The 13,070-nt window shown below is 38.1% G+C and overlaps 1 protein-coding gene across 3 annotated transcripts in view; it reads left to right on the forward strand.

Annotated features, from left to right (window-relative positions):
* The first annotated feature begins 384 nt into the window (after window positions 1–384).
* rnf123 (ring finger protein 123) overlaps window positions 385–13,070 on the forward strand; it is a 148,193-nt gene continuing 135,507 nt past the window's right edge. Inside the window, exons 1-15 of one of the 3 annotated variants that reach the window (XM_079889891.1) lie at window positions 385–521; window positions 1,197–1,299; window positions 1,375–1,462; window positions 4,515–4,594; window positions 4,885–4,979; window positions 5,846–5,900; window positions 7,193–7,278; window positions 7,490–7,576; window positions 7,876–7,943; window positions 8,072–8,197; window positions 9,012–9,126; window positions 10,669–10,773; window positions 10,859–10,984; window positions 11,633–11,725; window positions 12,483–12,556. In XM_079889891.1, the coding sequence (XP_079746017.1) occupies window positions 1,221–1,299; window positions 1,375–1,462; window positions 4,515–4,594; window positions 4,885–4,979; window positions 5,846–5,900; window positions 7,193–7,278; window positions 7,490–7,576; window positions 7,876–7,943; window positions 8,072–8,197; window positions 9,012–9,126; window positions 10,669–10,773; window positions 10,859–10,984; window positions 11,633–11,725; window positions 12,483–12,556 (1,277 nt within the window). In that variant the 5' untranslated portion in view covers window positions 385–521; window positions 1,197–1,220. The remainder of the gene's footprint in view (window positions 522–1,196; window positions 1,300–1,374; window positions 1,463–4,514; window positions 4,595–4,884; window positions 4,980–5,845; window positions 5,901–7,192; window positions 7,279–7,489; window positions 7,577–7,875; window positions 7,944–8,071; window positions 8,198–9,011; window positions 9,127–10,668; window positions 10,774–10,858; window positions 10,985–11,632; window positions 11,726–12,482; window positions 12,557–13,070) is intronic. The other 2 variants (XM_079889892.1, XM_079889893.1) reach the window with 2 other exon arrangements.

The following is a 13,070-nucleotide window of genomic DNA, read 5'->3' on the forward strand; positions in this document are numbered from 1 at the left end:
TAAATTGTATAGTTTTAATCTGTTGATTTCAAAGAGCGACACTTGAAATCTAAATACAAATCCACCAACGCACTAAATGAGGATGTAAACATATATAAACGTCTCTGATTGGTCCATCCAGAACAGCACTGAGTAACGTTACAAAAAGCACGTGTCATCTAACCACTTATAACCGCAGCCCGGAAAATAATTTACATTATAAATAACGACATGTTAAAACATAAATAGACACTGAATTGAAAATATAACGAGAAAAGATCAAATAAAAAAAAAATAAAAAAATTATTTAAACCCTTCGTATCTGACCAATGAGAGACAAAGTTTGGGCCACAAGCCCCGCCCACTTTATCACACGTTCTTTCTGAGTGCCATCACTCTGCTTATTGTATTTCTATGGTTAAAGGCAGCGACTGTAGACACATTTAAAGCGGAGAGTCTAATAACAAAATCTGCTGATCATAAATAAACACAACACACCAAGTCAGTGAGTACTGCAGGAGAAATTAAAGAAACCATAAGCGGTAATGTCGCTTTATTTGTGTATATCATATTTTACGTATTATCATAGCAGCTCTGGCTGTCATATGTGTTCGACACGGAGGCTGAAACACATTAAATATTGTTTTTATTGCACATATGTTGGGCATTTTAGACCCCCGACAGTCCTTAAATCATATTTATATCGGTTATAAATATATACACGATGTTGTTCATCCCATAAAGCCGTTATGTTAGCAAAATAGTGGCTAAAGAGAGAGAGTGTGTGTTTATATTGTGCAATGTTTGTGTGTGTTTGCTAAAACAACAGCATGTAAACATTGAACCTGCAGGATATTATGGGTGTTTAAATGTAGTTTAAGCCTGTTGTCAATAATTTCTAGTTTACACTGCATTGTTCTGCATTGTATCTGTTGTTATTACTATACAGAAACACTGATTCTGCTAAAATATAAACAATCAGCTAACAAAAATGAAGGCCTACCATACATATCTTTTGTCTACGGTGTTTTGATTTGGACATATACTACGGTAGTGTCATGTAAATATCATGTAGCATAAGCATGTTTAAGCATGTAGCACCTTATCTGATAAGTCACTGTACCATGGTACTTCTGCTATTATGTAGTATATATATGAAATAATATGAAATGAGGTTTGTTTTTGTGTGCAGTAACTGGTCTGTGTTTGTTTGTCAGATCAGTGATCTGTCTAGAGGCAGAATGAGCTCAAAGGGTGGCACTGCCCTGTCCCGACGCAACTATCGCCTGGCATCCGACACAGACAAACCCAAAGTCACAGGTATTTCCCTTGTAAATAAGTTAAACAAGAAGATGTTCTTCATGTAGATGTGTTAACTATGTGTATTTTCCTCAGGTATTGTCAATGAGAAGTTATTGAGCGACTATCTGCACCATGTGTTTCCCGCCTCCAGTAAGCAGGGACCAGCTTCAGCCGTGTACAGGTTAGTTCATTGACAAAGTATATAGAACTATATAGAATTTTTATTTAATTAATTAAAAATGTATGACCTTGACCCGTGTATATATACATAGGTATTCAGTAATGTAATCCAAGCACCACAATATGAAAGTAATGTAATCTGATTACTTTTGGATTCCTTCAAGGTCACATATGTAAATAAATAAAGTCAAGTAAACAGCAATATTTAGGTGAATGATTGAAGGTGGCTCACATGATCTTGCATCAATAGAGATGCGCGGATCAGTTCTAACGTCAACCGAATTCGCTGTTGATATCAATCATCCACCCGCCACCCACTCGAACCTACGATTTTCTCTGATTTAGATATCCACACTGAGAATGATGATATGGTAACATATTACACTGAACTAGGCTGCTTTTAAATGAACATTTAAAGTAAAAGTTGGCAAAATTGCATTTTTTAATAACCTAAACTCAGGCTTTACTCCTTTCAAACATAAATTGTCACTGTTTCCGTTGTTGCAACTTCCCAAATTAAATACGTTCAGCCCAAGCAAAGGCTGGATATAGGCTTCATGAGTCTTACTTCTCCGTCCTGGAAAGTAGCTAGGCTTGCTGTGGTAATTGCTGTGGTTACAGTGCAGTACATCAGATTTCACTTTTCACATAAAGATATTAAGGAGAGATGACTCACAGGACAATGACGCAGTGCACAACAGATCCCGAGGGTCCCACCGCTCCATACACACAGAGTACGCATGAACGCAAATTGGAAAGTAAAAGTAAAAAGCGAAAATTCAGAAAGCGATTTCAATACCCCGCAATACCCAACTAAATAATTGCGAGAGAACGCCAGATCATCTCCTATCTCATATTTCTTTCCATCACCATGTCCCTTTAGGGTCTCCGTAGAATGTCATTCCCTTTCCGAACGTAGTATTCGGCTTCGGGTACATCCCTAATATATATAATGAATGTTTACATGAGTTGATTACTTTGTTTATCGCCCATGTATTTTCACTGTTGGCAGATTGTAGGTGGGCTTTTTCCCATTGACAGTGATTTATTTATTATTTGATGTCATATTTAGAATTGTATAGTCAATTATTGTTTTCATCCGCATGTTTTGAACCATTATTTTCGTGCAGGTGGTTGTAGGGCGAGGGACTAGAGGTCTGTGCCGGATGGATTTTTCAATCCCGCTCCCGCACGATTATGTACCTCTCCTGGCCGTTTCTGATTTTAGCCCGCTCACTCCCGAAATGTTCACTTTTGTCCCGTTTCTGCCCGCAAAAGCCTGTAAGAAGAGGTCTACACTACTTTTCACTCCCGATCTGGGTAGATTCTGTCTTGTTCTGATGTCTATAGGCTATTTTTTCCCATGTCCACACACACAACGTTTGAGAGCTCCAGTTACAGACTTCTGTGTGCTGCGATTATTGGATAATTATACTTTTTTGCAGGAGTCATTTGCCATGAGTCATGTCTTTCTCCCGCTTCCCTCGAACATATTAATATCTTCCATCCCGCATCCGCACTCAACATTTCAAAACTTGTCCCGCGCCGCACTCTGCAGAACTCTGGGAGTGACTTTCTTATTCTAGAGAGCATCTGATTGGACAAACATCTGTGTAGTGCAGGATGAGTCATCAGTTTATTTGATCTGTTTTTTTTTGGCTAAACATAAATCATGAAGGGATAAAATCTGATGCATTAGTTGTTTGAGTGGATGTTGCTGGTGTCTTGTGCCGCTGGCTCTGTCCCGTGCTCACCTCCAGCCAGTATCTGGTTACTGGTGCTGATCTATACATAGAGCATGATGGGACATGAGAGACAGCTGACATTCGCAGAGGGCTGAAGGCGGCTTTTGAAAAGGGTTGATGTGTTCACATATGATCTCTAATTGTGGAATATATGTCAGACGCCATGATGGGAATCTGTCACCACTGTGTAAAGTCATGTAATAGTACACTTGACTTTATCCACAGATATTTAGCTTAGATGAAATTTGAGATGTTTTGGTCTGTGTGATCCCGCCCACTGCCAATTTACCCAATATTGTTTTGACACCCTGGGTTGCCTGTTGGTGGAAAACACAATGTATTGCAGCCATAGAAGCCAACCAATGACCTGAGTCAGAGATCGCAGATTCTTCCCGACCTAGAGATCCTCAGCATCCATCTAAGGGTGCTTTCACACTGGCAGTTTAGTTCGAAACGGGGCCCGGTTCGCATGAAAAATTGGTAATGTGAAAGCTGTCATGTGCACCGGGGCACTGAGCCCGAGACTACCTGCAGGAGGTGCTCTGAGTTCAGTTGTTCTGGAGCTGTGGTGAGATTCGTGTGAATGTGAAGGCAACTGACACTGTAAAGTAGAAGTAAAGTAACCTGTGCATGCATTTGGGAGTACTGGGAACAAAAAGCTCCATGACTAGAGGCTTATTAAAACACATAAATCAACTCACAGTGTAAGGCTCGTCGCCTTCAAATGTCAGTTGCGCTCATTCCTGTTGCTTGTCCTCAATCTGCCAACCCGCGTCGAGTCTGAGGAGAAACAACTCAGTCCAATATTTTATATTTGGACTGCAATACCCATTTCAACCACTAGCTGTCAATAATACATACTGCACCCTTAAGGGTACGTTTACAAAAAAAAGTTTTTCTTTGCGTTTTTCGCATGAAGACGAAGACTATCTGGAAACCGGTTTTCAAAAGTTTATATTTTCAGAACCATTTGCAAACTCAGTTGTCATGTAAATGAATGACCAAAACGCATGTAAACAGTGTTGTGTAAACGGCCCCTTAGTCTGTTGCTATGTCATAGCTAGTGTGTTTTGGGTAGTTGCTTGGGTGCTGAGCTGTTTTTAAGGTGATTTGTTCAAAAGTTTAGCACGTTGAACTTGACATGCTTTTGAACTAGAAATAGTGCAGGATTTTTTTTATTTAACATTTAAATCTTTCTTTGTATAATGTTTTCCATATTTAAATTCATTGTGGACTTTTTTTTATTATACTTTAATAGACGTATTAATAGTATGTAACCTGACAACCCGTCATGTCTCTTCCATGTAGGAAAACCCTGACGTTCCAGGATCTTGGAGCTCATCTGGAGAAGCTGCTGGCTGAAGATAATGTCGCTGAGGACGGCAAAGGTCAAACAACCACTTACACATACACTCTTAACAGTGCTGCTGAGTGTCTCACAAATGAGACCTTAATACAATTATTAAAATAAAAAGCACTTTTTTTTTTACTTTATTGTATTTACTGAAACATGTCTTATGAATTATCTATAGTTTATTACCCCCAAATATATATATATATTTTTTTATTTATTTCTTTATTTATATTTTTGGTGATTTATTTATTCGATTGACTACAGAGATGTTTTTTAGCCATGTTTTCATTGATTTGCTGATTTTTTTTCTCTTTTTGTATACAGATCAGATAGAAGGCTGCCTTGGACCTTCAACTGTTGTATTGGATCACAGCAGTGGGTTTGAAGGGCTGTTATTTGTTGACGATGACCTTTTGGGGGTGAGAAATTGTTTGGAGCGATTATCTATATATAGTTTTTAACATATTGCACAAATTAGCTGGCAAGTACAACTTCAAATTCAAGTCAGATTTAAAGCTCCCCATATTAGGCTTTTTTTGGATATGACCTTTCATGTAGTTTGTAATATAGCTGTTTGTGAGATGCACAAGGTCTGCAAAGTTTCAACGATAAATGAAGTTATTGTTTCCCAAAAAGAAGATCCGCCTGAAACGAGTCGTCAGTACTTTCAGTCCTACCTATTTTTTTTGTAACAAATTTGCATAATGCCAGTCTATGGTCTTCATCTACTCTGACCCACCCTCAAACACTGTAGTTGTAGCTGAGGCATGGAAGAGTTTGGTTTATGTTGTTGATATGTTAGAAGGCGCTGTTTTTTGGGCTGCAAAAGCAATTCCACTTTATATGCACTTGCAAAGGATGAGGACTCGCGGTCGGACACCATCGTTACTGTTCATATTACTGTTTCTAAAACGCGCTGTTAGCAGTTGACCAATCAGAGCGGAGTAGACCAATCACAACAGACTGGGCAATCTGACCAATCAGAGTAGAGTTGACCAATAAAGACAGACTGTTCCATCTGACCAATCAGAGCAGAGTAGACCAATCAGAGCAGAGTAGACCAATCAGAGCAGAGTAGACCAATCACAACAGACCAGAAATTAGGAGCCTTTAAAATAGCATAATAGGTACACTTTAAATTCACTTCAAATTTAAGTCAGTTCACTATTAAATTGGTTTGATGGTGAAAATGTTATGCACAGTAACACCAGGAATATGTATTACAGATATGTTGCTTACTGGTAAATGTGTTCAGTTTTGTTCTTCCTCTCTTTCTGGATTGAAGGTCATCGGCCACAGTAACTTCAGCTCCATCAGAGCCACCACATGTGTTTACAAAGGTAACATTTCAAGTACAAAAATGTACCAATTCCATGCTATTCTTAAAGTACCTTGGAGGAAATGTAAATTTAAATATAGCTGCAAATTATCTGGGCCAACAAGTCATGCCAACATGGCTGAGAACATCAGACCAACTACAACAACGAGCAATTAAAGATATTTTAAGAAGATTTTAGGCAAAATGGCTGAAAAATCATAAATGCAGTCACTAGTAATTTGATTTAATGGTTTATCATTTCCGACCAATAGGTGACGCTGTGACCAATTTGATGTGGTGTGGTCAGAGTAAGGTGATAATGACACATGCAAAGTTTGGTGTCAGCATGCCAAAGCATTGTAGAAATACAGGACAGGAAGTTTGGCTGACTATGGCAAAATTGGTATCTATGTTCTCGGCATGACCCAAGAAATAATTACAATAGGCTAATTTAATAAAAAGTTCTTAGTACTTATGGAAATTTTATTATAACTTTTGACCACAAGGGAGCGCTGTCCCGAACTTTTTGAGTACCTTCAGGGCATCACAACGATACGCCAATGTGTTGGTAAATATAGCATTTTTTGACAAAATTCAAAATGGATGAAGCGCAAAATGACCGATATGGAGAAATTGGGTATCGTTCGACTGGACATGCTGCCATTTTTCATATCTCCTGACCACTAGGTGGCACTGTGCCAAAACTGCGCAGGTAGACTCAGGTCATGGTTGTCATAACACACACCAAGTTTGGTCAGGATACACTTAAGCTTTGTGGAGATATAGCCTCACTTTCATTTTGGTGTGCTTTTCGTAGAATTTGTTCGCGTGTTATTCGAGATCGGTTTGTCGAATCAACTTGAATTCTATCATTTTTTTGTCGGCATCGTCTAAAAATGATCTTTTTAAATTAAAAAAAATCTGAGCGTCTACCCAGGACTACCAATTTCATGATGTCTTGAGCTAAGGAAAGTAGTGGACCGTAGCTCTTACGGTTCAAAAGTTATTAGCATATACTTGAGGTCAACTTTGGACAGTTGGTGGCGCTAGAGGGATTGAGTTAGAGGCTCCAAATTTGCTATGGTGACACTTCATACTGTCCTCTATCTGTGTGCCAAATTTCACAACTTTCCCGGAAGTGGTTCTATGGGCTGCCATAGACTTCCAGAGCGGAAGAAGAAGAACAATAAGAACGCCAACGATTACAATCGGTGCTTGGCCCCTAATAATAAAGAACACCAACGAATACAATTACTTTATCATTGTACCACCACATAATGCATTTTTTTTTTTATTTCTTTTAATTTGTTTTAGGGAAATGGGTCTATGAAGTTCTCATCTCATCTCAAGGCCTAATGCAAATCGGATGGTGCACACTGAACTGCAGATTCAACCAAGAGGTACAAGCCTTCATTTGTGAAGGAACCTTACCATTTACATGTCAACTTTGGAGTGCAGAGCCATACAACCTGCATATTCACTCTAGCTAGCTCTTATGGGAAGCTTTTCAAGCAATAGCAATCGTAGATTAATCTAGGTTACATGAGGATTGGTTTGTTCAAGTGTATTAATGAGAAATGTGACACACTTCTGATCTGTGCTTGTCTTCAGGAAGGGGTCGGGGACACGCCGGACTCGTACGCCTACGACGGAAACAGAGTTCGCAAATGGAATGTGACAACCACCAACTACGGCAAGGTGAAATCACAGCGCTTTACACATCCAGTTCACGGGTCATGCTCAGTTTGTCCTTGTGGATTTGTTTGACCTTGACAGTTTGTTCATAGTCTCTTTGTTTAAAGTCTTAGACTGTGATGTAACTTGCTCAGCCTTAAAGAGTTCTGACTCTAAATGCTGATTGGATGAGCCAATGTTTTATGAAAGCATTAAGCCACTCTGGGCTTACGCAATAATGATTTTACCACAGTTAATGGTAAAATTATTGTAATGCACAGCATCTCATTATTGATGCATTCTTTTCATTTGTTTTAATGTAGTCCTGGGCTGCTGGTGATATTGTCAGCTGTTTGATTGATTTGGATGAGGGAACGATTACATTTTGCCTGTAAGTATAGGTTTATTATTGGATGTACATTATAGTTTGGTGTGAAAGCATTTATAATTACTCCTTGTTAATGAAATATATCTGTTGATCTGTTATTAATATTAATATTATTTTTTATTTTTTTTTAGAAACGGGCAGTCTCTGGGTGTTGCGTTCAGCAATATTAAGACGGGGCCGGGCGTCGCATATTTCCCTGCGATCAGTCTTTCCTTCAAAGAGTCTGTAGCCTTCAATTTCGGCAGCCGTCCTCTCAGATATCCTTATCATTTATATACATATACAGACAGATTTTAAATGGTTCAGTCACATTTATATAATGTGTATAATATTCAATTGAATATTTTATAATAAATCAATTTTGTAAGTATTTAGAATAAATTAAGTAAATATATATATAACATTACAGTTTTATATTTAGGATGCATCAATAGAGATAATAAATGCATTTAAACAGTAATAAATAGTATGTTTTATTGAATAATAATTTATCACAACGTAGACTGATTAATAAGTCTTCCAAATACAGCAAGTAAATAAACATTTTTTTTTAAATAAAATTGACTAATAATATGATATACAGTACCTGTCAACAAAAAAATGTTTTCAACATTGATAATAATAATCATAAATGTTTCTTGAGCATCAAATCAGCATATTAGAATGATTTCTGAAGGATAATGTGACGTTATAGACTGGGGTAATGATGCTGAAAATTCAGCTTTGATCACAGGGATTACATTTTTACATTTATTAAAAAAGAAGTTTCCAATTTGTAAATACATTTTATATATAACTGAATTTTCAGCATCATTACTCTAGTCTTCAGTGTCACATGAATCATTGTAATATGATGATTTGATGCTCAAGAAACATTTATGATTATTATCCATCTTAAAAACTGCTTAATTAATAATTCTGTGAAAAGGATTTATTTTAAATATAGGCTAATATATACGATAGTGTATATATATTTAGTGTAATTTGATGTTTTTCAAGTGAAATAAAAAAATATATATACATGTGAGAGGTGAGAAAACCCATGAATTCCTTAACCCATCTGTTCTTCACGTACCCTGTGGAAGGTTACCTTCCTCTTCAAAGCCCACCAGCCGCTGACCTCATCAAAGCCACCAGGCTTCTGGGATACCTCAAGACAGCTCTGTCCACCTCCATCGACACACAGGTACCCACAGAGGCCTCATGCTCACTGTTCAGAATACAAGACAATTCCCACATTAAAGGGTGATGTGTCATTATTTAAAGAGGAACCACTGTGCTTTTTTACATTTTCAACTTTCTATAGTGTGTAATGTTTCTGTTTGACCATGAATAGGATCTGAAAAGTTACAAAGCACAAAGCCACTCCAATGGGAGTATTTCTCTATATCAGTAAACACTGTTTCTAAACTCCCTGAAACGTCTAAAGGGCTCCAGACTAACATTTGAGAGCAGTAGCGCCGGTGCCACCATTTCTTGGAAATGCACATTTGACAGTAAAGCACTGAGCTTAAATTGAGATGCAGATAAAATTTTATTTGATTAACAACAGTAACATGTAAAAACCAAATTTTTATTGGGAAACATTTAAATATTTTTAAATATTAATAAATATAACATTTAAATTGGGTAATATTTAGAGCTTTTAAGTGCTGGGAAAAGTGTGAAGCACATGAAAGTCCTTGAAAAAAGTGCTTGAATTTCACTCTCAAAGGTTGTACGAACCCTGAAATGAATATTGTAAAAAACATTTGACTATTTCTGCCACAATACCATGGTTACAGTAAGTGTTGGTACATTAAATCCATGGTGACTGTTGGATATTTGTGAATTGAAAAGTCTTCTATAACTTGTTTGTTCATGGAACATTTCTTCTGGTTTCCACGTCAGTGCTGTTTTGATCTGATATCTGTGGTTTATATCAGAGAATTCTGCGCCGAAATGTAATGCTTCTCTCTTTATCTCGCAGCGATGTTATTAATACTGCAGAAAATTCAAATGCTTTCTCACTGGATCACCAAGCGCTGTGTAGTAACGAGGTTATCGAGGTTAGCTTGCGAGTGCTGTCTAGAATTGGTCCGTGCTGATAAACTCTACGAGAAGCATGGTTTCGTTCCGCTTTAATTTTGTTTGCGGTTTGATGTTCCTCATATTCAACAGTCCTGGCAGCTCTTATCAGTTGGGCAATGTGGTGGTGGCACCAGTGTGAACCCTAACAAAATTTAGTCGCACAGGCAAGAAAAAATATCGCAAAATGCGACTATTTGGTTTCAGTCTGGAGCCCTGGCCTGGAACTTGTCACAGTATCCCTAATTTAAATAATTTCTGCCCAAATTATACGCAAAATAAGGGAACGAGGCCTGGTTGAGTTGCGTTAGTATTGTAACTCACGGTTATGGTTAGGGGCGTGACATTTCCTGAACACGCTCAAAGCAATTGACCAATCACAACACACTGGTCCAGCGGACCAATCAGAGCACATTGTGCTTTTCTGGAAGGAGGGGCTTCTTAGAGACAGGAACTAAACAGAGCGTTACTGACAGACTGGGAAGACAGGAGCTGCAACAATGGAGAATATGGGGAAAAAATTATGTGTTTTGAACATTTAAGCATGAAAACCTATTCTAGTGGAGACCAAAAACAAAATCAAGGCTTTGTAAAATGGCATAATGTGACCTCTTTAAAACAAAAACTATATGTGAAGACATTTGATTTTCTCTTTCGTCAGGAGGAAAAGTTTGTTGAGAAAGAGAGCGGGTCCTGGCATCTTCATGGAGAGCCCACCATCCTGGTCACCCTTGCACATATATTTAACCACTTTGCACCTCTAATGGTAAATCAGTAAAATCAGTTTCAAGTCTTTGTCATTATGCCATAAACATCTTTACTTATTGGGAATGTGTGTGTTTGTTTGGTAGTGTAAAGTGTACTTGGTGGAGGATGTGCTGATGAACTTCCTGTTGAGTGTACTGGAGGGAGGTGGATCTGTCGACGAGCATCCACTTATTCATCAGCTGCTGGACCTTTTCTGGCTTCTCATGGAGGTACAGACACAAGTTAAATTTAAAATCTGCCTTAGTGTTCACACTTGACGGGTTTGGTTCAATTAAAACAAACTCTGGTGCGATTGCTCTGTAAGCGCGATTCATTTGAATAAGTGTGAACGCTGCATCCAAACCCTGGTGTGCACCAAACAAGCGGATCGTGCCTCCTGAAAAGGTGGGTTTTGGTCTGTTTCTAAAGGAACTCTAGTGCGGTTTGACTGAGATATAAACTCTACACAGATCAAAGACATTTAAACAAACCTAAAACCAGACGTGGTGTCACAAGATGACCCTAAAAAGGACAGAATGTTCAAGCATAACTGGTTCTTCTCGTCATAGTCAAGATGTTGCCCATTATTGGATCTGTCTTCTTGCAACAAATCTTCATTTGTGTGTGTAATAGAGGAATTCCTACCACTGTTGACTCGACTCCTTTTAAAAGTTTTAGAAGCTCTTCTCGAGTTCCTAGCTTAGCTGTAAATGCTAAGTGAACCAGGACTAAATGTATCATATTCTTTGACCAAAATAACCAAGAGAACTGAACTACAAGTGTGTTGAACTACTAAGCTTTTTCAGTTAATGATATTTGTGAACTATGGCAGATGTCCCAATGTATTTTTTTGTCAATTTTTTTTTCTCCTCTTGAAGGACTATGAGGTGAACGAGTGCCTAAAACAGCTGATGATGTCACTGCTGAGAGCGTATCGTTTCTCTCCCATCATCCCTGATCTGGGCTTTCAGGTGAGAAGCTGAATGATTCCTCTCTCGTGCAAATCCATAAGCTGTTTTGCTGTGTCAGTTTGTTATTGGAGCTGAGAATGATAGACCTACTGAGAAGAAGGAAAACTTATGGCCTAAAAGAGCATGCTGGGAATTCATACTTCAAAGCATGTCGTCTGCTTTTGTGTCTAATCAGAGCCAGAGAGGTGTTGACGTCCTCTTGGTTCATTGATGTTCATGGCAATTATCAGCAAGGACACAGGCTTTCCCACTTGAAATAAATGTCTTGTTAAAATTAAAATGACTGAGGCACTTTGTTTTTAGCTTGCTGTAATTTGTTTGATGAGTTTGTTTGATGTCCACGGTTGTGAATGGGAATTGGCAACATGTTGATCCAAATTATTACTGTGGCAGCCAATGCTTAACAGATTGAAGCAATGGTGACTGGCGAGTTTGTGATCGTGGGCCCGCATAAAAATGAACGGCCGGTGTGAGGACCCTGTGCGACTTTGGCACCTGAATGAACGAGGATAATAAGAGTAAAGAGTTAGATAGAATAATCAGATGTGTTGCTAAACTATTATATAAATGACCAATAACCAATTGGCATGAGAAAATGGAGTCAGATAAAAGTTTAATTGGAATTAAGTTACTTTGCCACGCTGAAAAGACAGTAACGCAGTAAACCTTCACCCGTTTATCTGAAACTGTCGTTGGACCGATTGGGCAGGCCTTACACTGTCTTCACTGAAATCTGTTTTCTTTCTCTGTTCTCTAGATTCATTACCTTCGTCTGACCACAGCGATACTCCGTCATGAGAAATCCAGGAAGTTTCTGCTCAGCAACGTTCTATATCCTCTTTAATTATAACTTAGCAGGCTTTCAGAAAACACCTTTAAACTACCAGAAAGGTTTAAAATTTGAAAAATCTATTTATTAGAAATGTAATCATAGTTATTACGTTTTTTTTTTTCCTGAGATCATTGCTGACTTCAGATTGATACATGGATAGATGGGTGGAATAGATACAGTTGATGTTTGATCCACATGAACTATGGTCATGTTCTACTAAGTTTGACTACCAGAGAGTGTCCACAATCTTTATTAAACATATTTTGAACATATGTATATATATATTTTAATCTAGCAAACTTATATTGGGTAGATATTTAGGTAGATGATTTATGTTTAGGTATGAATGAATGAATGAATGAATGAGGCATTTATATAGCGCTTTCATATGTACTACTGTACACCCAAAGTGTTTTACAATCATGTCGGGGTCTCTCCTTGGATCCACTTGGATGATGCGACGGCAGCCACAGTACACAGTGCGCTCACCACACACCAGCTATAGGTGGAGAG

The sequence above is a fragment of the Squalius cephalus genome (genome assembly GCF_949319135.1).
Source record: "Squalius cephalus genome assembly, chromosome: 13".
NCBI classification, from domain to species: domain Eukaryota; kingdom Metazoa; phylum Chordata; class Actinopteri; order Cypriniformes; family Leuciscidae; genus Squalius; species Squalius cephalus.